The 23869-nt window shown below is 41.6% G+C and overlaps 1 protein-coding gene across 1 annotated transcript; it reads left to right on the forward strand.

Moving 5' to 3' along the window:
• The first annotated feature begins 2647 nt into the window (after nt 1-2647).
• Nucleotides 2648-5575, forward strand: LOC136223745 (UDP-glycosyltransferase 92A1-like). The gene is made up of 2 exons (XM_066011897.1): nt 2648-3536; nt 4711-5575. The coding sequence occupies exons 1-2, from the start codon at nt 2748-2750 to the stop codon at nt 5398-5400; spliced, it is 1479 nt and encodes a 492-aa protein (XP_065867969.1). The 5' UTR covers nt 2648-2747; the 3' UTR covers nt 5401-5575.
• The last annotated feature ends 18294 nt before the right edge of the window (nt 5576-23869 follow it).

The raw sequence follows: 23869 nt of genomic DNA on the forward strand, positions 1-23869 counted from the left end.
GACGTTCGTCATGGAGCTAGTTGCTCCTATTTCCGGTACTGTCATCGGGGTAGATTCAGTAGGGGTTTGCATTTTGTTTGAAGCTCCGAAGTCACCTGTATTCCACGCTCACCGCACCAAATAATCTAGGAATGCGGAATAGTGATCTGGATCTCTGTCGGGTAGGTCTGGTTTCTTCGGGGGTCGGCTCTGCGCGGGGATCGGTCCCTGCGGACACTCCGAAGATCAAGACAGTTAGTGGTTCTAGAGAGCTTAGTAATCAAATGTAAATGGGGTAGGACATTAGTTACCCGATCTCTTCTTCTTCCTTCATTGGCCTACTTATAGCGGATTGACTTGGGCCTGCGGGCCTCCTGCCGTCCTGGCTCATTCGGTGGTTGGACATTGTTGGGCCTCTTGGGCCTAAGTGACATTCCGAATCACAACCTTTTTAGCTAATACCTCTAAGATTTCAGAACTTCAAAGCTATTTAAAGGCCAAGGGTGATTGGAAATATGCTATGAAGCAAGAGATTGAAGCTCTTGAACAAAACCAAATTTGGAAACTAGTTTCTCTTCCCCAATGAGTTTTTGCTGAGGATGTGAGGTGAAGTGAATTTTTTCCTTCTTGAAGCGACAAGAACAATGAATCATTTTCTTGGAGAGTTGTCCAATTTCTCAGTTTGAGACTCGTCAAAGCTCTTCGAAATAGATATTCTCCCAATTAAAGCTTTATGCGTACGTTAAGACTTTAACGAGAGATCTAACTTAAGCAATTTGAGACATTTAGCCACTCAAACCAATCTTAATTGGTCATATTAACTCTTTATCTATGAAAAATGTTTGTGTTTACCTTCCACATATTATTTTTACAACATTGGTTGTGTGATGTATGACAATCAACCATATTTATTCCAATCAGGGGCGGAGACAGGGGGCCGGCCCCTCCGGCCGCCAGAATTTCCATAATTACGAGTAGTTTCGGCCCCCTAATATTAGCATTAGTCTGTATAGATTCTATGTAGTAATTTTTTATTGTTTAAATGTAGATGAGATGGTTAAAACACTTGTTTTTTTAAAGGTCCTAGGTTCAATTCCCCCAAACTCAACTTATTTTAGCATGTTTATTTATTTAAATTTTATTTTTCAATAATTATAAAACTACGTTACCATTATTAATTAATTAATTTATTTTCATAACACTTTTGAACTCATTTTTAATATGGTTTTCGATTAAAAAAATAATTTCTTATTTTTGAGACTCAAACAACTGAAATTCTAAATTAAATTTTAAAATTTAAAAACTAAAAATAAAAAAAATGTAAAAATGTTATAATTTTTTTAAAACTAGCATTGAACTAATAGAAAAATTAAATATATCCCATTACTTATTAAACTTGTCCAAAATTCAAAATTTCAGTATTTTGGACCTATTAGGTCTATAAATCCAAATTTCTATTTTTTAGGTCTGTTAGGCCTCTCTGAATCCAAATTTCTATTTTTTTTACATGTTAGGCCTTTCTAAAACCAAATTTCTAATTTTTTTGGCCTCTTAAGCTTCCTTAAATCCAAATTATTAATTTTTTTTTGGTCTGGTAGGCCATCTAAAATCAAAATTTTTAATTTTTTTTACATGTTCATTCCACCCTAAATCCAAATTTTTTAACGGTTAGGACTATTAAACGAAATCTAGCTTAATTTTGAGAAACTGTACATTAATACTTAATTTTAGGCCTTATTCGGTTATTTCAGTTCGGTTCGGTTTTTAGACCGAACCGACCGATGAATACCCCTATTCTTGGTCATTCAAATTATAACACGCATATATACAAAAAAAAAAAAAAAAACAAAATTAAACAAGTTCGATTTAGCAAAAAAATTTTTTACTGAACGCACATGTAAAATCGGCCCTCAACCGAGTAATCCTGTATTCGCCACTGATTCCAATTTAAACAAAATTTAGCATATACAAAGCAACTCATTTGTTATTACTCTTTTACAATTTGGATGAACATCCATTCTTCTCAATACAAATAGCAATCATCTATGGTATGATTTAAACGGTAGAGGCTTAATACATCATTTGCTCCCTGAACTTGTCCAAAAAGCTTGATTGGCCCCTTAAACTTTCAAAGTATCTTGACAGCTCCTTGAACTTGCATAAAATGTTCAGTTAGTCCCTTAAACTTGCGTAAAATGTAATCAATCGATCACTCGATTGCCAAAAAGTAAGTTAAATACGGAAGATGTATTGCACGAGTCTTAAAAAAAGTAAAACAACCAAAATCGGAGTATACAGTGCTTAGAATAGAGAAGACAAGTTGTAGAGTTGAGCAATCAATAACTTCATTTTTAATCTATTTTTTAATTATGTAATAACATTCTAAGATGCGTGGAATACATCTTCCGCATTTAACTTACTTTTTTTGTGACTGAGTGATCAATTGATTATATTTTATGCAAATTCAAGAGACTAACTGAATATTTTATGCCAGTTCAGAGAGCTGTCAAAACACCTTGAAAGTTCAAGGACAATCAAGCTTTTTGAAAAATGTTTCGGAGGGTACAAATGACGTATTAAGCCCTTTTAAGTGCATACTTCCATACCTCACCTACCATATTGTAATGACACCCAACAAAATGATGACGAGTAAAGTCAAACATAAAGACCATAAGCTCATAAAAAGGCGAACAAACCCAATTTGAATTTCCCATTCCAAATCAATCGATCATCTTCAACCTAACTTCACTTCTCCATTTTTCTGCAAAATGGATTCTACCAAACACCACATTGTGATGTTACCATTCATGGCGCACGGCCATCTAATTCCATTTCTATCTCTAGCTAACAAAATCCACCACAAAACCGGTTTCACTATCACAATCGCAAACACACCTCTCAACATCAAATACCTCCGTTCCACTTTCAATTCAATTAAACCCCAAATCCAATTTTTCGAGCTTCCTTTCACCGCCGCCGCCGACTACGGCCTCCCACCCAACACCGAAAACTCCGAGAACTTGCCGTTAGATCTAATCGGGCAATTTTTCGCATCATCAACAGCTCTTAAAACCCCGGTTCACGATCTTCTCTCTAGTATTGTAGCTAAAGAAGGTAAGCCTCCGCTTTGTGTGATTTCAGATGTGTTTTTTGGATGGGCAAATGAGGTAGCAAAGAGTGTAGGAAGTGTTAATCTGAGTTTCTCTACCGGTGGTGCTTATGGAAGCTTGGGTTATTTGTCTGTTTGGTTGAATCTTCCTCACCGGAAAGTTGATTCCGATGAATTTGGGGTTCCGGGGTTTCCAGATGGGTATCGTTTTCATGTAACGCAATTGCATAAATTTGTAAGGAATGCAGATGGTAGTGATATTTGGTCTAAGTTTATGCAGAAGCAGATCGCACTTTCTTTGGAATCTGGTGGATTGTTGTGTAATACGGTTGAGGAAATTGAGATTCTAGGGTTGGATTTGTTGAGGAAATTTGTAAAGATTCCTGTTTGGAGCGTAGGCCCTCTTCTTCCTTCTGCTATGCTAAATGCTTCTGAAAAGGTTCAAATTGTAAGTACTCTAACACCCTCTCTACAGTTGCACGGAAACTCCTCTTTATTACGCTCTTTTTCCTGTTCGGTTTCATTTTATAAGTTATTCTAACAATTAAGCTTTTCCTTATAAGTTGTTTTAGTTTTTTAAAATTTTTATAGCATGTTTATTAATTAATTTAAATTAATATTAATTATATTTTTTAATTTGTGGAAAAAATCATAGAAGAACTCGCATATATGTTTTATATTTTAGCGTCTATGTTGCATGGAAATGTCTATTTTATATTTGGTTAACATAGCTATTTCATTTATTTCGTTTCGTTAAAGTGACTGAACTTTTTTTTTTTATTCAATAGTCAACATCAGAAGAGTGACATTAAAAGTGATGTATAATCATCTGTAAATTTACCCGTAATGAACTCTAACGCTATGTTTTAGAGGAAAAAAAAAAATTAGAATGATTACGACCAACTGGAATGGAACTATTGAGGCCACGCCACGTCATCTGACGTGGCATGATATTAATAGTCACGGATAAATAATCAATATTGGAAGAGTGAATAATAATCGGTTTAATTTTCCTATTATGAACACTATATTTTAGACGAAAACTTCTAGAATGATCGCAGACAAAACTGATGTGGAACCATTATGATCATGCCACGTCAGTACTACTGATGACGTGACATGATCTTAATGGTCACGCATAAGTTATGTCCGCCGAACCAATGTAGAAAGTCTGGTTTTAGTAATAATAGGTCTGGACTTATTTGATTAAACTCATTACATACTATATGATTAATTATATTAATTTGAACTTTTTTTTAACATAAAACTATATAGTTTTGAAATCTAAAAAACTAAATTTTACACAAAATTACATTATTTTACATTCCGGTTTATAGAAATATTATTATTAACATAATAATCGAACCAAGCATGCTCACGAGATCGTTCATGAACATTATAATCGAGCTTGCGCATTAGCTTGTTTATGAACTTATAATCGAGCTTGTGAGCCGAGTTTCACCGTGCTCAAACTCGATTTGTTTATAAATCGAATTTTTATTGAGTCGAACACCGAACTGCTCATGAGCGGCTCAGCTCATTTACCGCCCTAGTCACGCACAAGTTATGTCCGAAACCACTATAGAAAGTCTTGTTTCTCAATATTTTTCTTTTTGTGTCAGCGCAAGGTAGCTCAACAACACGCAGGGAAGCAGCCAGGGATTTCAGCAGAGAAATGCTTGAATTGGCTTGACTTACAAAGAACCTCTTCTGTTCTTTATCTATCATTTGGTTCACAAAACAGCATCACTCCTTCCCAAATGATGGAATTAGCAACTGGATTAGAGGAGAGCAGAAAACCATTCATTTGGGTAATAAGACCACCGGTCGGTTTCGACCGAAAATCCGAATTCAAACCAGAATGGTTACCGGAAGGATTCGAAGACCGAATCAGTACTACAAAACAAGGGATGTTGGTGAGAAACTGGGCACCCCAATTGGAGATATTGTCACACAAATCAACAGGAGCATTTGTTAGCCATTGTGGATGGAATTCAGTAATGGAAAGCTTGAGTCAAGGCGTGCCGATAATCGGATGGCCGTTGGCGGCGGAACAGTCTTATAATTCGAAAATGTTGGCGGAGGAAATGGGTGTGAGTGTGGAATTAACAAGAGGGTTGCAGAGTAAAATTTCATGGAAAGAGGTGAAGAATGTTATAGAGATAGTAATGGATGAGAATGGGAAAGGAGGAGAAATGAGGAACAAAGCTATGGAAGTTGGAAAGATGATTAGGGAATCAGTGAAAGAGAAAGGTTCATCTGAGAAAGCATTAGATGATATTGTAAGTATGCTTTTATCTGTAACAAGTTAACTTGAGTATATTACAACACCAAAACCTTAGTCCCGAAATGATTCGGGGTCGGTTAACTTGAACCGTTGTACAAAACCGTGAAATCAAGTAGTGCATAATAATATGCATCAATTTGTTGTACTAATCATATGTTGGATTAGGTTTTTGAAGAAATAAAGGTAATATTTTAGAATCATATATATGCTACTGTTACTATTCTGGTCAACTCTTCATTCCTGAGGAATAAATTAATGGATACTTTACTTTTTTCAGAAAGATATTCTGTTCTCACGAAAAAGAAAGAAAGAAAAGTGCTCTGGATTTACGCCTCCTGAATTTGTCCAATAAGTTTGATTGGCCTTCTCTTAAATTTGCATAAAATATAATGTAATCAATTAATCACTCGATTGTAAAAAAGTAATTTAAATGCGGAAGATAGGTTGCACGTGCCTTAGAATGTTATTAAATAATTCACAAAATAGATTAAAACATATTAAAAAAGAAGTTTTTATTTGTTCAACTATAAAACTTTTTCTTCTCTAATATTAGAATCTCATACTCTGACATTGGTCATTTTACTTTTTTTTTTTTAAGATGTGTGCAATATATCTTCCGCATTTAACTTACCTTTTTACAATCGAGTGACTAATAGATTATATTTTACGCAAGTTTAGAGGGCTAACAGAACATTTTATGAAAGTTCAAAAGACTATATCAAAACACTTTGGAAGTTCAGGGGATCAATCAACATTTGGCAAATAATGTATTAAGCACTGATTTAAATACTTCCTTTTTCATGTTAAAAGCATGGGAAGGTTTACTGGGTAAATTACAACCATGGCCACTGAACTTTGTTTTTTTATTTATCGTTTATTGCATTTAAATTTTAAAATTTAATATAAAAGCTACTCAACTTAAATTTTTAACACCCGTGGTCATTCAATGCTTCAAAACGACCGTTGACGGTCTCAAAATAAAAATTTAAAAAATTAATGATATTTTAAGAAACTTTAATCCTTGAAAATTTTCGAGAAAAAAAAGTGAATTTTTAGAGAGAAAAAGCTCTAAACAATGTGATTTTAGAAAATAAAAAATGTGGTTTAATGGTAAATATTGTTCTGAACAAATTTAATTATTGAATAGTTTCATTTTGAGTAGTTAGTTAAAGTCCACCGTTGTTAAAAAGTATAAAATTAAGTGGTTGACAAGGTTGAATAGCATGGATGTAATTTGCCTTTTTTTTATATAGGATAAAAGATTATGATATTTAAATTTTAAATTGAATGACATGAATTTTGTATTTTATTAATATAATTTCTTTTTTATTGTTAACCAAATTAATATACTATCTTCTTTTATCTTTTACTGTTGAGCAAATTAAAATGATGACTCGCGATGTTAAAATAAAAAATCATTAAATTTATTTAGAATCACATTACTTATTTAACCATGTTCGTAAAAGAGCAAGTTTAAGGTGGTGGAAATTGGAGCTCAGTGTGGAAGTTATAGATATCACTAAAACTAAAAAACTTCCTGCGGAAACTGAAATCGGGTTGTTTACCAGTAATGAACAATCTACAGAAGAGGCACAACATTCTGTCGCCTATTTGCCCACCACTGTGTAATGCGGACACCGAAGATGAGGACCATGCCCACGGGCGGAGATAGGGAGTGGTCATGAGTAGTTTCGGTCTCTCCTAAAATTAGTCTATATAGATTTGATAACATTAGGATATTATCATAAGGACCGAAAGGGTAATTACCTTAAGACATGCCACGTAGCAAAGGAAGCCGTCTGGCGGATCATCCTAGATCAGCTCTAAGAGATCCGTCGGCGGATCTCTTAGGCGAATCTCTCCATTTACCTAGATAACGGCTGGCCGCCGTCTCGGCCATAAATGATTATTAAATGAATCATTAAATAGTCTCAAACCGCCAAATTAAGAGTAACTTGTAACCGCCATTAAATGAGCATTAATGGAGGCTTTCTAGTTACCTAGGGGTTACGAATTCCTCAACTATATATAGCCTACCTTTCCATGCTATCAAGGTACACTTACTTTTATATTCTCTAAGCTTCGTCAATATAGTTTATTCTCCCTATATTCTACCGACTTTGGCATCGGAGTGTCCCCGACCGATCCCAACGGCGCCTCACAGGGACGTGATCCGATCAGAAGTTTCTCTTGTGTTATCAATTGGTGCGGTGAAGGTGGAATCCTTGATCAAATAAAGGATTTTTTCGTTCACAGTGAAACATCATGACCGATGAAGGACCAAATCCCTCCTCTGGGATTGAATCACCGATAATTACACCATCTAGTGTTGGACGCATAAGCACAACTGCTCCTACAATAAATATTGATGGAAATATGCCCACTGCCTCTTTCATCGATATGTGTGTTCAGGATATTGAGGCACGATATGGACTTGAGATAGGGAACCGCCTACGGGCATCCATGACTATCCCTCCACGTTGGAGTACAATATCTACGACATCTGTCTCATCCTTACCTCCTTTAAACTTTGGTCTGGGACCGGGTGCCCATGGCTCTTCATTCCTTCAAGCTCATAATATTGATTCCATAATAACCACTACGGCACCAGGTGACGGACGACAGGTTAACAGGGAGTTATTTCCTGGCGAAGGAAGTCGAAGGAATGATACGGTCCCTCCTGGCGGATCAGGGGTTCCAAGGTTTAGTCTCGATGGACCAAATGTACCCAGGCGTCCACGGACAAATTCGTCTCTTGGCGGATTCAAGGAGCCCATGCGTAAAAAGCATAAAAAGAATAAAAATAAGCGAGCAGGATCCCCACGCCATGGCAGATCTCCTCCATCTACTGGTCGTAGAAGAAGTAAAAGGCCAGAAATAACATCTCATATAGGTGGACCACCGCCGCATCCATCTTCGGGAACTGTTGGACACACCTCGTCAGGAGGCCAGCAAGGAGGAAATGGTCCAACTCCGCCAGGCAGAGGAGGTAGTGGAGGAGATGGGGGAGGAAGGGGAGGGAACGAACGTGGTAATGCAGGAAGACATTCGCCATCAGATCCATCGTCTGAGTCAAGTTCTTCTTCTTCTTCTTCTCCAAGTAGATCGCCACGAAGGGGTCGCCCCAGGGCGGATCCGAAGAATTTTGATGATAGGGTGAGGGCCCTAGTACTCCAAATGAACGAAGAAAATGCTAGGCATAATCCATTCGCCAATAGGGATTCGCCTTTTGCAGCCTGGATCGAGGCAGAGGAAACCGACAGAGCTTTCAAGATTCCCAACCTTGCGATATACACAGGCAAAGATAATCCGGAGGCTCATATTCAAAAATATCGAATCTTAGCCAGACTCAATAGAGCTACTGAACCCGTGCTTTGCAAAATGTTTGTCACCACACTAGGAGGTCCAGCTTATTTGTGGTTTCAATCTTTACCTCCAGGCTCAATAAACAGCTTTGATCAATTGAGCAGGGAATTTTGTGCAAAATTTGCTGGATGCATCCCTGCAGTGGTGAAATCCGGAAAGCTTTTCGAATTAAAGCAAAAGGCGAATGAGCCCCTCCGAGATTATGTGGACACTTTCAACCAGTTGTGTATACAAATAGTTGATGTCGATATCTCCGTAGCTGTGGAATGTTTCGTGAGAAACACTACATGTAAAAGTTTACAAGAGGACCTCATCCGCAAAAAGCCTACCAGCATGGCAGAGTTGATGGCGCGTTGCAAAGACTTTATAGAGGTTGACGATATTCGCCGAGGTTCTCCATCATCGCCAAAAAAAGACAAAGGCGAATCTCGTCCCCGAGATCGGGACAGAGACAAACGTCAAGATTCTTCTTCTCGGAGCAAACGAAGGGATTCTAGGAACAAATCGACGTTTGTCACTTCCTTCACACCTCTCAATGCTTCAAAGAGCGAGGTTATTATGTGGATCGAGAATAGTCAACACAAACGGAGCATTTCATACCCCGAGCCAAAACGAGGGGAGTACACCAATAAAGGAAAGAATCCTAAAAATTATTGCAAGTATCACAGGAAAAATGGCCATGATACAGACGCTTGCTGGGAGTTAGCTTGAGAAATTGAGCGACTCATTGAAAGAGGAAAGTTGGATCGGTTCATCCAAACAGAAGGAAAGGAAGATGATAGATCCAAGGAGGACCCAAAGAAGAAAGGAAAGGGTACCATCAATGTCATAGCAGGCGGACCTGGCTATCAGCCAGCATTGAAAAAGGCGAAGACAACCACCCTTGATAGGACATCGCTAAACCGCCCCTTCTCGGATGCGGGTCCTGAGATTTTACCCCATGCGGACGCACTGGTCATCACTATGATGGTCGAAGGTTGGGAGATGAAGAGGGTAATGATCGATACTGGAAGTTCATGTAATGTCATTACCCGAGGAGCATTCGCCAGACTCCGGATTGATCCCGTCCAGGTGGAGCCAACGGTGGTTGACATTTTGGGAGTGACAGGTCATACCATTCAGACGAAAGGCCAAGTAACTTTGGATTGTGAGCTTGCTGATAATGATCAAGTTTGGAGAGGAGATTTGGAGTTCTCGATCTTGGATGGACAATTAGCTTATAACATTATCCTTGGACGACCTTTTATCTCCGAAGTTGCAGCTCTTATCTCTATTCGCCATTTGACACTTTACATTCCCACGGTCAAGGGAGGTGTGATGGTCAAAGGTTGTCAAAAGGTAGCCCAAGAAACATATTCGACATCCTTAACAATTCGCCCTCAATCTAAAGAAGAAGATGAGGAAGAGCGTGTCACAATGGCCCTAGGTGAAACCGAAATGTACTTTGTGGCAGAAGAGAAGCAGGTGCGAATAGCTAAGGGGCTACAGGGTAAGATCCGGGATGCGATCACCAAAGTACTTTGTGAAGCTGAAGATGTCTTTGCATGGAAGGACGAAGTTCTCCCGGGAATCAGCCCAGATGTGATCACCCACAAGCTTAACATCGATAAAGATGCAGTTCCTGTGGCTCAGAAGCGGAGAAATCATGGTCCAGAAAGGCAAAAAGCGATAGAAGAAGAAATCACCAAGCTCCAAAAGGCGGATGCCATTGAGGAAGTACTTTACACTCAGTGGTTGGCGAACGTAGTGCTAGTCAAGAAAGCTGGCGGATCTTACCGCATGTGCATTGACTTTACGGATCTCAATAAAGCTTGCCCTAAGGATAATTATCCTTTGCCATGCATAGACATGCTTGTAGATGGAACGGCTGGTCACGCAATGTATTCATTTACTGACGTAAAGTCAAGTTATCATCAAATCCCGATGGAGCCCTCAGATAGGATCAAGACCTCATTCGTAACTCATCAAGCGACTTATTGTTTTAAAGTCATGCCCTTCGGGCTCAAAAACGCAGGAGCTACCTATCAGAGGATGATGAACAAGATATTTGCAGACAGTAAGACTGATAATTATTCTGTCTATGTAGATGACATGATCATTAAAAGTACAACTGTGGAGAGGCATGCAGAGGATATAAGGGGGGTACTGGACGTACTTCGCCACCACAACATCAAGTTGAATCTAGAGAAATGCACTTTCGGGGCAACATATGGCAAATTTCTAGGGTTCATGATTAGCGAAAGAGGAATTAGCCCAAATCCTGACAAAGTCAAAGCAGTCCTAGAAATGCAACCTCCTAGGAATATCAGAGAAGTACAACGCCTCAATGGGCGTATCATAGCCTTGGGCAGGTTTATCTCTTGCTCAGCTCATAGATGTCAGCCTTTTTTCGAAGTTATCAAGGGACAAAAGGCGTTTGAGTGGAATGAAGATTGCCAAAATGCATTCGAAGGAATCAAGCGATTCCTTACAGAGCCACCCATGATGAGTCGACCTTTGAAGGGGGAGGATCTATACATGTACGTGTCAGTTACGGATAAAGCCGTATGCACAGTCATGGTGCGAGAAGAAGATGGCCAACAATTCCCCATTTATTACGTGAGTAAGGTTTTGAAAGATGCTGAAACCCGATATTCGAAGTTGGACAAAATGGCACTGGAAGGGGTAATTACCTTAAGATATGCCACGTAGCAAAGGAAGCCGTCTGGCGGATCATCCTAGATCAGCTCTAAGAGATCCGTCGGCGGATCTCTTAGGCGAATCTCTCCATTTACCTAGATAACGGTTGGCCGCCGTCTCGGCCATAAATGATTATTAAATGAATCATTAAATAGTCTCAAACCGCCAAATTAAGAGTAACTTGTAACCGCCATTAAATGAGCATTAATGGAGGCTTTCTAGTTACCTAGGGGTTACGAATTCCTCAACTATATATAGCCTACCTTTCCATGCTATCAAGGTACACTTACTTTTATATTCTCTAAGCTTCGTCAATATAGTTTATTCTCCCTATATTCTACTGACTTTGGCATCGGAGTGTCCCCGGCCGATCCCAACGGCGCGTGATCCGATCAGAAGTTTCTCTTGTGTTATCAAGATTATATGCACTAATATTTTATTGTTTAAAGGTTGATAAGATAATTAAAAACACTTATTTTTTTTAAAGGTCTTAATTAAGTTCAATTTCTCCCGACCTCAATTTATTTTAGAAAGTTTTTATTTGTTTAAATTTTATTTTTCAATAATTATAAAACTATGTTACCATTATTAATTTATTTATTTATTTTCATAACACTTTTGAACTTGTTGTCCTCAGATTAGACTCTAGCAAGTGCACTAGATACAAGTAATAAAGTGATAAGTGAGTATCGTCTCCACATGGATTGTGATTCAAATCTATATTAGAAATCGTTGGTAAACAGTGTGTGTCACAACAGAGTCTTCTTTTATCGTTGATTGTTTGATGTTGGATACTTAACAATTTAGGCAGACTGATGAAACAAGAAAATGAAATAACTTTGCAAAGATTTTAGAGAATAGAACAGGCTCGATATAGCCGAACACGGTGTGCTATGTCTTACAACATTCCACGAATACACGACAATGCCAATGAAGCCAAAGTTTCAGTTTTGAAGTGAGTTTGAGTCAACTTTCGTGTGTTCTCAAACTCCTAAGATTTACTAACACCTTTAGCGTCCTAAAGATACGTTCTTTCTAGCATTAAGAACAAAACTGCATTTCTAGATGAGAAAACCCTTGACACAACCTTCTAACTTGTCAGCTTCGAAGTTGGGAGATCAATAGAGATATCGGTGAAGATGAAAGCAGTGTCCTATCATTCATCTAACACATACATACATGCTTAAGCAAGAAAGTTAAATCCTCATTGACCACATCATTGGCAAAATACTAAATATTCATAAAAACATTGTAACACTTGTTGGAAATAGGGCTAAGGTATAGCAGCGGAAATATAAAAATTTTAGCCTACTTCCTTTTAACCATAGGATTCGTTAATCGTTATTTCATATAAAGAGGGATAAGAAGATTGATGACCCGCGAGGCTAAACCGGGTCATATTCATTTCGCAGGCCCAGCCCATACTTAGACCCATGGTCTAAGATCGGATGGGACCCGAATAAAGGAAGCGGGCGCAGCGAGTAACCGCCCCGAATGGGACCTAAATAAGCGGAAACGGGTGAAGCGAGTAACCGTCCCGAATTCCTAAACGGAGCATCAAGACTCCCACTCAGAACCACGTTCGTTGCCATGAAAGCCACGAAAGGGACATGGCCTAAAAAGGGGGAACCGCCCTCAGAACGTGGCCCACTAAGGAGTAACCGCCCTCGGCGGTTACCTAAAAAACACCTATAAAAAGCCTTAAGAACAAGGGAAAAAGGTATGCTCACAATTTTCCCCACAATACTATTGTCAAATTACCAACCTTCTTACAAAAACTGACTTGATCGTCGGAGAGTTTTCCCGGAAATCCTGTCTCCGGTTCTGTTTTGCAGGTAACTCTGGCAGAGAATATCAAATCGGATCCGGCAAGTTATCATTGGTGCGGTGATCGTGGACCTTTTTTACCAACATTTGGTTAAAGGTACGCGAAGAACATGTCAGAACCATCACGAACGACCGGTGTTACCACTAGATCAACCAGTATGAACTCCAGGGGACCACGGATTGTGAATTCACAACCTGCAAGTACACAGCCTGTGGTGCCTAGCTCATCCGGTCCTTCGGGACAATTGAGTCCCTTATTGGAAGTCCAAGTGCAAACTGAGATGGAAATGTCCAATAGTGATTTCGTGCAGATGGCAGGACAAGTCTTGGCTTCGAACATCAGCCAGGCGGCTGGAGATCGAATGATTAATTTACTAACTGCCCTCGCCGAACACAATACCGCCGTGGCGGCTGCTCCTCAAGAACCTGTGGTTATCTCAACACAATCACCGACTATCCCTGTCATATCGGCCCTCCCGCAGCCATCTCAGGCGCCAAATCAAGTGGGCCAGAGTAGACGCACAAACCCACACAGCCACCCGAGCAACTACTCGCACCCAAATCTCATTACGACGATACATCCGACCTGGCAGCCATCCCAACCGTTGCCAGGAGTGCAAGGCACTCTTCCGCTACAGCAAGTGGAACCTTTTCCTCATAGACATTCGGAGTTGATGACTCCTGGGCGAGAGCACACATGGAACTTTGATCCTATAACGGGACAGCGGTTAGTCCCCCAACAGGCACACGTCTCAACACCGATGGGCGGGTGGATGCCACCCAGAATTCACCAGCAGCGGATGGAGGAAGTCCGACGAATACCCGATATTGACTTAGAAGATCAATTACGAAGCATGATGGAGCGAATGGGGTACTCGCCTAGGCCGAGAGCAGAGGTCCAGAGCGATTCACCTTTTGCCCCTTCGTTGCGGGAATTCATTCCAGATCACAGAATCAAGGCGCCCGCGATACCTAAATACTATGGGGATCCAAATTCTGATCCTGAGGCTCATGTTAGGAACTACAGAGAACTAATGGATGTTGCAGGAGCGAGTGAAAGCATCATTTGCAGCGGATGTGATGGATAGGCAGCTGAAGGAGATCAAACAGAGGAACTATAATTCCCTAAGGGAATTTGTTGTCGCATTCAACGATATTCTGGTGCGATTGCAAAACCCGGTTATCGTGAGCATCCGCAAGATCATGGCAGATGGAACCACAGATTGGAGTATGCGGGAGGAAATCATCCGCAACAAGCCGCGCACAGTGGCCGAACTCATCAAAATAGCAAAGGAATTCATGGAAGTGGATGATGTCAACAGGGAACATAGGGCTCAAACCCGGCGAGAAAGAGATGCCGCTAGATCCACTTCGGACAATCGGCGCCAGACCCAGTCCAAAAGTAATTTTGTTCGAAGAGGCGATCGCCCCTTTCAAAGTGGCGGATATCAGACACCATTAAACACGACTCGCCAGGAGGTGTTACTTTGGATCGAAAAGAGCCCCCTGAAGAAGGATGTGCGGTTCCTCGAGGTAAAAGGTCGAACCAGTTTGGGGCGACATCCTAACAAATATTGCAGGTTCCACAGATTGAACGACCACGACACGAACGATTGCTATGAATTGAAGAAGGAGATTGAAAGGCTGATCGAAAGGGGCAAGCTGAATCAATTTGTACGAAAGGAGACTAGTGACAAGAAAGCAACGTTACCACATGAAGAAGAGGCAAGGCCCGAAAAGAAGCAGAAAAAAGGAGTGATAAACGTGATAGCCGGCGGGATCTATGAGCCTCCAACAAAAAGAGCTCGTCGTGAACAGCGAAAAAGCAACACTCATAGGGGGGATGCCCTCAATTACTCATTCGCGTGAATCACGGAGCCGCATGCAGATGCTTTGGTGATTACAATGGCTGTAGAAGGATGGGACGTCAAACGGGTCCTTATTGATACTGGCAGTTCTTGTAATGTTATTACTCGGACTGCATTCAACAAGTTGGGAATTAATGACGAGCGAGTGGAACATACATTCATGGATGTAACAGGTTTTGGGGGTCAATCCTCTCAAACAAGTGGACAGGTGGTGTTGGAGGCAGAAATGGGCGATAAAAAGCTAAAATGGCGAGGTGATTTAGAATTCGCAATTGTTGATCTCCTATTGGCCTACAACATAATTCTGGGACGCCCATTCCTGTCAGAAACGGAGTCGCTCATCTTAATGAAGCATTTAACATTACATTTACCAACACACCAAGGGCGAGTCATAGTTGAAGGTGATCAACTTGTATCTCAACAGGCCTATACATTGTCACTTGAACCAAAGCTATACGAGGAAGATAGGGTAGAGGAGAAGTTGCCAGCGGAAGCATTGGGAGAAACGGAACTATTCGCCATCTCAAGCGACAAAAATGTGCGAATAGCGACGGGCCTCCCCGAAGAAACGAAGAAAGCCATTGCCGAGGTGCTGGTCCAATGTGAGTCGGCATTTGCCGCCCCAAATGAAATACTGAAAGGAATAAGTCTAGACGTAGCAACCCATCGTTTGAATGTAGACAAAGGTGCAACCCCAGTGCGACAGAAAAAGAGAGGACATGCTCCTGAGCGGTAAAAGGCGATTGAAAAAGCAGTGGCGGATTTGCTAAAGTCAGATGCAATTCGAGAAGTCACCTATCCGGAGTGGTTAGCCAATGTGGTGCTAGTCAAAAAGCCAAATGGAACGTACAGAATGTGCGTCGACTTCAAAGATCTGAACAAGGCATGTCCGAAGGATATGTATTCGCTTCCTAACATTGATATATTGGTAGATGGAACTGCAGGATATGAAGCTTTATCATTCACCAACGTGAAATCCAGTTACCATCAGATACCCATGGAGAAGGCGGATGAAATCAAAACATCGTTCATAACTCACCAGGCGACTTATTGCTTCAAGGTGATGCCCTTTGGATTGAAAAACGCGGGAGCAACATACCAGAGGATGATGAACAAGATATTTTCAGACAAATCCGGCGAGAACTTCTCGATCTACGTTGATGAGATGATCATCAAAAGCAAGAAAATGCAAGACCACCCACAGGATATCAAAGAAATCCTGGAAGTGCTAATCAAATATGGCCTCAAATTGAACCCAGAGAAATGCACATTCGGAGCAAGAGCGGGAAAGTTCCTGGGTTTCATTGTTAGCGGCAAGGGAGTTGAGGCGAATCCCGAGAAGGTTAAAGCAGTAATGGAGATGAAAACGCCGAGGAGCATAAGAGAAGTACAGAGATTAAATGGGCGGTTGGTGGCATTAGGGCGATTCATATCATGCTCAGCTAGGAGATGTCTACCTTTCTACAATGCCATTAAAAAATCCAAGTCCTTTGAATGGACGCCGGATTGTCAAGAAGCATTCGAGGGGATAAAGCGATTACTGTGTTATCCGCCCTTAATGAGTAGGCCGGAGGATGGAGAAGATTTATTTCTCTACGTATCCGTCACCAATATGGCAATATGCACTGTGATGATGCGAGAAGAAGAAGGGCAACAATATCCAGTGTACTACGTGAGCAAAGTCCTGAAGGATGCAGAACTTCGGTATTCGAAGTTGGACAAAATGGCCCTCGCAGTGATAACCACGGCGGCTAGATTGAAACCATACTTTCAGGCGCATACTATCATTGTGAGAACTGGCATCCCAATGCGAAAGGTATTATAGAAACCTAACGCATCCGGCCGGTTGATGGAATGGTCAATTCGCCTGGGAGAATTCGATATTCGCTATGAAGGGAGACCAACGCTAAAGAGCCAAGTACTCGCCGATTTCATGAACGAATTCACATGGGATGACGATGAATGTACGAAGGCACAAAAAGAAGAGTGTAGCATGTACACGGATGGGGCATTATCTACAGATGGAGCTGGGCTGGGAGTCGTCATCAAGGGCCCGAAGGTTATTCGCATGTGCTATGCAGCAAAATTAACTTTCAAAACTACCAATAATGCCGCAGAGTATGAAGCAATGATATGCGGATTGAAGTTGCTCAATGAACTCACCCCAGAAAGAGTGGTAATCTACAGCGATTCCAAACTCATGATAAACCAGATCACAAAAAATTATCTGGTGAAACAGGAGGAGCTAGTAAAATACCATCAGGTAGTCGGCAGATTGACACAAGAGTTAACGCACAAGGGAGTCGTTTGGGAGATGGTGCATGTTTCGCGAGGCCAAAATGCAGAGGCTGACGAATTGGCAAAAGCAGCGGCAAGTAGAGAACCATGGAGTCAGAAGGCATGCAATTTGGAAATAAAATCGGCACCAGCATTCGAGGTTGATCAGATTATGGTCATCGAAGAACTGGAAGACAATGAAGATTGGCGGATGCCTATCCGCCAATATCTGGAGTAGGGAGATTTACCGGTTGATAAGAGCTTAGCCAGAAAGCTAATTGGGCAGTCAGCTCGATACTCAGTTTGGGATGGAACTTTGTATCGAAAATCGTACACATGTCCATGGTTGAAATGCATTAGTCGCAACGAAGGAGACTACGTGCTACGAGAACTACATGAAGGAATTTGTGGCGCGCACGAAGCTTCGGCGGCGTTGGCAAGAAAGGTCAAACTGATGGGATACTACTGGCCCAAGGTGGTGGAAGATTCTCAGAAGATGGTTGCGGAATGTCACAATTGTCAAATACATGCGAATGAAAAGCATGTTCCCGGAGCCGAACAAATCGCTATAATGACGGCGTGGCCATTCGCAACATGGGGAATCGATATAGTGGGCCCATTCCTAGAAACGACAAAGAAAAGGAAGTACTTGATAGTCGCAGTTGACCACTTCAGCAAATGGGTAGAAGCGGAGGCAGTAACCGCACAAACACCTGAGCGAATGATCGAGTTCTTACGAGAGAACATTATCATGCGATTTGGAATCCCGCAAAAGCTCATAACCGACAATGGCACCCAGTTCAACTGTGCCAAGTTCAAAGCATACTGCGAAAGCATGGGGATCAAAAATCATTTTTCTTCCGTAAACCATCCCCAATCGAATGGTATGACGGAGGTTACCAACAGGGCCATGATTCAAGGCATCAAGAAGCGGCTAGGAGACAAAAAAACAGGTTGGGCGGATGAGATACCCCATATGTTGTGGGCATACAGAACCTCTGTAAAGGCAGCAACAGGCGAAACACCTTTCTCGCTAGTTTATGGAGCCGAAGCAGTCCTACCTGTTGAAATCAAGTCGCCCACAGATCGGATAATTTATTATTGCGACACACAAAATCCTATCAACATTAGAGATGCTTTGGATTCTGTGGAGGAACGAAGAGAAAAAGCTTACATGCGAATGGCAGTGTACCGCAATAGAATCAAGAAATATCATGACAGAAGAGTGCGAAAAGTAATAATCAACGAGAACGACTTGGTCTTGAAAAAAGCGGATAAAATACAATCCAGAGATGGCAAAGGCAAGCTGGGCGTCAACTGGATCGGACCATACAAAGTATCCAAGAAGCTGGGACCAGCCACTTTTGAAATAGAAGAAATGAGCGGAAAGAAGCTCCCGCGCACCTGGAATCTAGAGAATTTACGCCTATATAAAAAGGCCGAGTAGTTCGAGGAAATGACGAGTACTCTTTTTCCTTTTATGAGTTTTTCCCATTGGGTTTTCTGATAAAAGGTTTTAATGAGGCTTTGATCCCACACAGTTGGTGTACCTATGTAATAAACCTTTTCTCTTTATCAATAAAGGTATTCAATTATTACATTTATTCAATATGTTACGTCCGAAGGCGGATTGTTCTTAAAAACACATAAATGTGTTGCCTATTAAAGAAAGGCGGATGCATGATTACGCATCACTCGCAAAACCCTTAGGGTTAAACTCAAAAAACACATAAATGTGTTGCCTATTAAAGAAAGGCGGATGCATGATTACGCATCACTCGCAAAACCCTTAGGGTTAAACTCAAAAAACACATAAATGTGTTGCCTATTAAAGAAAGGCGGATGCATGATTACGCATCACTCGCAAAACCCTTAGGGTTAAACTCAAAAAACACATAAATGTGTTGCCTATTAAAGAAAGGCGGATGCATGATTACGCATCACTCGCAAAACCTTATGATTAAGCGAATAAATGAGTACTCAAAAATTGCAAAAAGGGTTTGGCCACCCTAGCGAAAGTAAAAATTACTATGAAGAATTACAAGTATGAAGTCGGCAAAAGGCAAGGATCATACATGAAAATAAAGTGACAATAATCGCACGTATAGGCAAAGCGGCAAGTGAAAGAAAATTAATATATACGGGCAGTTTGTTACATATAAAAAGTCCAAATATAAATTAAACTATGCTACAGCTTCCTCTCCTTCACCCCTATTGCTTTCCTCGCCTCCAGTGACTCCCTCATCTCCTCCAGTGGGCGGATCTACTTCAAGCGAATCCTCAACCCTCGAATCAATAACTGCTTCAGAGGGCGGTACCTCTTGCTCAGGCTGAGAGATGTCCTGCGGTGCCCCTTCTTCCGCATTCCGGGTAGGGATCTCACCGATAATTGGAGATTCCTGAAAACTCTTCCAATCTAAGAGGAGCACCTCATCCATATCAGCTTCCTCGGCTTCCAGCTTGTCCCACTTCTCAGTTAAATCCTTTTCAGGGATGGGAACCTTGGGGCGGTTAAGTACGAGACCTTGATGTCCATGCTCATAAGCGGCATGAATCCGCTCCCCATACCAGTAGATGCGGGCACCGTCTTCAGCCAGAATTTCCTCAGCCCTCTTCTTTTGTGTCTCCTTGGAATCAGCTAGATCATCGAGGGCCTTTCGCAGCTCATCGGACTTAGCCTGAAGAGATTTAAGAGCCTCCTCCTTCTCGCTCACAGCCTTCTGAAGGGCGCCTTCTAGGACCTTCACCTTCCCTTGGACATCATCATAAAGCGACTTCTGAGTCGCCAATTCAGTACCAAGACCTTCCAACTCCTTGGCTTGCTCGGCATCCCTTCGGAGAATGCCCTCAACGAAATTGATAATCTGCATATAAGACGGCTCACGAATAAAAAAGGGAGAATAGAAATAGGCGGTTACAATGGACGCAAGATCCTTGAAAGAGAATGACAAGCAACAATATACCTCTACAGAACACTTCTCGATCCCCTCCACAGCGGTAGGGAGCGGTACTTGTTCGCGCACACGGGAAGCAGTGGGAAGCCGCCTGAGGACATTGCATATGGAAGAGACAATGTCCTTGCAAGAAAAACTCACGGCCATGCCAAAGGTCCTAGTCCACCATCCGCTGATGTCGGGAATTGGCTGCAAAGGCGTAAAGAAAAATATCAAGAGAACATCAGATAGCTCATGAGGAAAAAAGTAGCAATATAGAAAGAGGGAATAGATCAAGATACCTCGTGAATTGGGGTACTGCTCTTTCCTTTGGATGAGGCGGATACGGGTGTACCGCCAACAGTAAGGGACACGGAGGTGTTCTTCTTCTTGGGACGAGAAGACTCTGTATCCGCACTTATCTTCCGCTTCCTCGTCAAAGGAAGATCCTCGGAGGCAGAAGCGGAACCTTGTGAAACGGAGGCCCTTACAGGAGAAGTCGCCTCAATGGAAGGAATCGTTCCTCCAGAAGAATCCGCCCCTACAATGGAAGCGGTTCCCGCCATCCGCTTCTTCCTTCTCGCTAGGGCCTTAGCCTCCCAATCTGCAGCGATTTGAGATAAAGGATCACCCCTGCAAAGGGTTAAAAGAAATCATCAACTTGGAAATAAAAAGTACCTTGTATAAAAACGCGATAAGGGATATAGACCACGCGATCCCCCTCGCGGTAGGCAATCGCTACTCGGCTCCTTAGCATATGGAAGGCCTGATCATATGTCCATACAAAAGGAGGGGTACTCTTCAGGAACTCGATGACAGCGGATTCTTCCTTGCTGGGGTAACCGAAGTTCAAACTCTTCACATTGGGCCGGCCCCAACGGCGAAGGAAGTTCAGATTTCCCTCATTAAACTTGATAAAAAAGTAAGAGCGATCCCACTCACGGATCTTGTTCAGCTTCTCGTCAAAACCATAGTATCCGCTCTGGCGGATGAAAGTGAAATATCCCGCCGAACTCTTGAAATGATGAAGCTTGGAGAAAATTTTGAGCGAGAAAGGAACCTCCAAACAATCCGCCAGAAATTTATCCAGGGTCAAGTCGGCCCATCCATTTGGATGTAACTGCCCGGGTGCGGTTCCGTAACCGCCGAGGACGGAAGCAATCTCATCCGCCAGCGGATAAGTGAAGCTGCAGATAATTTGGGCGACGAAAATGGTGAAATACCCCTTTGGGTAATCGCCCGGTCCTCTATCCTCCCCGGGAATGATGGTCTCGAGACCTTGGAGCCAAGGATATTGCACCCGCAAATCCTCAATGGTCTCGCGACAAACTAGGCTTCCCGACCTGTCCCTTTTTGGTAACAAACGGGGGGTTGGGACAGGTGGCGGAATCAACTTCTTATGGTCAAAATTTAGACCCTCGTCGGTTGTATTCGCCAGATGGAGGAAGTCAGCGGGGTGGGAATCAGACCCATGAGAACTGGTTGAAACTTCATCAACCATCTCATCAACTTCATGAGAAACCTCGTGGACGTAGTTCTCATCGAACGGTGCGAAGTCGAGGTCGGGGTTCGACATGTTGAGGAAAAGAAATAAACAGAAGTAAAAAGCCGAACAAGGTACAAGTTATGAAGAGGAAAACTTACATGGGAAAGACAACACAGAGAAGTGACGGAAATAAGAGGTCAACGCCGGAAAAGAAATAACGAAAGAGCAAAAATTCACAAGTTTTTGAATTTTGAATAGACAAGCAAAAACGAAGCGTCCCCTATGAACAGACCCTAAAGGGCTCTTGTATCAAACTAAAGGGGAGGCATGTGATGACCCGCGAGGCTAAACCGGGTCATATTCATTTCGTAGGCCCAGCCCATACTTAGACCCATGGTCTAAGATCGGATGGGACCCGAATAAAGGAAGCGGGCGCAGCGAGTAACCGCCCCGAATGGGACCCGAATAAGCGGAAACGGGTGAAGCGAGTAACCGCCCCGAATTCCTAAACGGAGCATCAAGACTCCCACTCAGAACCACGTTCGTTGCCATGAAAGCCACGAAAGGGACATGGCCTAAAAAGGGGGAACCGCCCTCAGAACGTGGCCCACTAAGGAGTAACCGCCCTCGGCGGTTACCTAAAAAACACCTATAAAAAGCCTTAAGAACAAGGGAAAAAGGTATGCTCATAATTTTCCCCGCAATACTATTGTCAAATTACCAACCTTCTTACAAAAACTGACTTGATCGTCGGAGAGTTTTCCCGGAGATCCTGTCTCCGGTTCTGTTTTGCAGGTAACTCTGGCAGAGAATATCAAATCGGATCCGGCAAGTTATCAAAGATATACCTTTCGATGATCAATCTACCGTTGCAAACGAAGTGCCCACAACTTCAAAGGAGATGTAAACTGTTTACCAATCTGCCCCTATTCGAAATAGACCTTTCAGACCTCCGAACGACGATCCCTTCGGTGGAAACGTGGAAGAATGTGTCTAGAAGCTACTGTCCAAAAATCGCGACGATCCAACGGTTCAATCACCTGGAATCCTCGAAATAGTGAACTGACCTGATGTAGGCGAAGAAAAACGAATTTCTCCCTTTTGATTGTTTTTCTTCTTTCGTGAACACGGTGAGATTAAGTTAGAATCAACCCTTATGAGATGCAACCAAAATAGATTGCCTCTAACAAATCAACACAAGATCAAAGAGAAAAGAGATGGAAGAGATTAATCGATTGACGGAAGCCGTATGAATTCTTGTCCACGAACTTGGGGATGGGAATTCACTTTCTCTCTCTTAATGCCAATTTCGAAAATCACATAGAGAGGTAGAGGAGGCATGGGTCGAAATTCCAAGGGTAGGGGATATATATATCTTAGATTGTCTCTAAACCCTAGTTAGATAGGATTAGGTTACTTAATAGCAATCCAATTCGGAATAGGATTTCTAATTATTATCTTACTATATATCTAATATAATTAGGATAATAATAAGTAACCTAGTTAGATAATAATAGGAGGACATTAATCCAATTAATAACTCATAACTTGATTATCTCTTAATTAATTTAATTTCACAATCCTAATCCAATTAGGAAGAGTGGAATAAATTAATTCCCTTCCTTTAATACATATAATTTCGACCACCCTATCCAAGTGGGCCTTACCGGGCTCAATTTGGGCTTCCATCTATTAATCAGATCCATCTCTCTTTTGTTTCCAAGTCTTATGTGTGATCCATTAGGTCCTTACTACTTCTGGCCGTATGCAACTATTAAATTAATTTCTTCAAGAATTATATTTAATCCTTGCATAACGGAATGATGAACAGAGCATGTTATCGGCATGTCCGTAATCATTCCCCCAGAGTCCGTTAAGAAGACAGGTTGATTCTGCCGTTAACCCTTCCGTATTAGTTACAGTATAATTCGATCCTTTATCAACTACATCCTTGAACTGAATCTTATGACTATGGATGATGTCAAGTCATATATAGCGAGACGTTCGTTTTACTTGTACAGGCCGAGTCAACTCAAATAGATAGGTTAAGTGAAATCT

The sequence above is a fragment of the Euphorbia lathyris genome, chromosome 3 (assembly GCF_963576675.1).
Source record: "Euphorbia lathyris chromosome 3, ddEupLath1.1, whole genome shotgun sequence".
NCBI classification, from domain to species: Eukaryota; Viridiplantae; Streptophyta; class Magnoliopsida; order Malpighiales; family Euphorbiaceae; genus Euphorbia; species Euphorbia lathyris.

What these genes read in the sequence shown, in the direction of transcription:
- LOC136223745 (XM_066011897.1), top strand. Translation starts at nt 2,748, where the DNA reads ATGGATTCTACCAAACACCACATTGTGATGTTACCATTCATGGCGCAC. An exon ending in CTTCTGAAAAGGTTCAAATT is followed by an intron (nt 3,537 to 4,710) that starts GTAAGTACTCTA and finishes TTTTTGTGTCAG; the next exon opens with CGCAAGGTAGCTCAACAACA.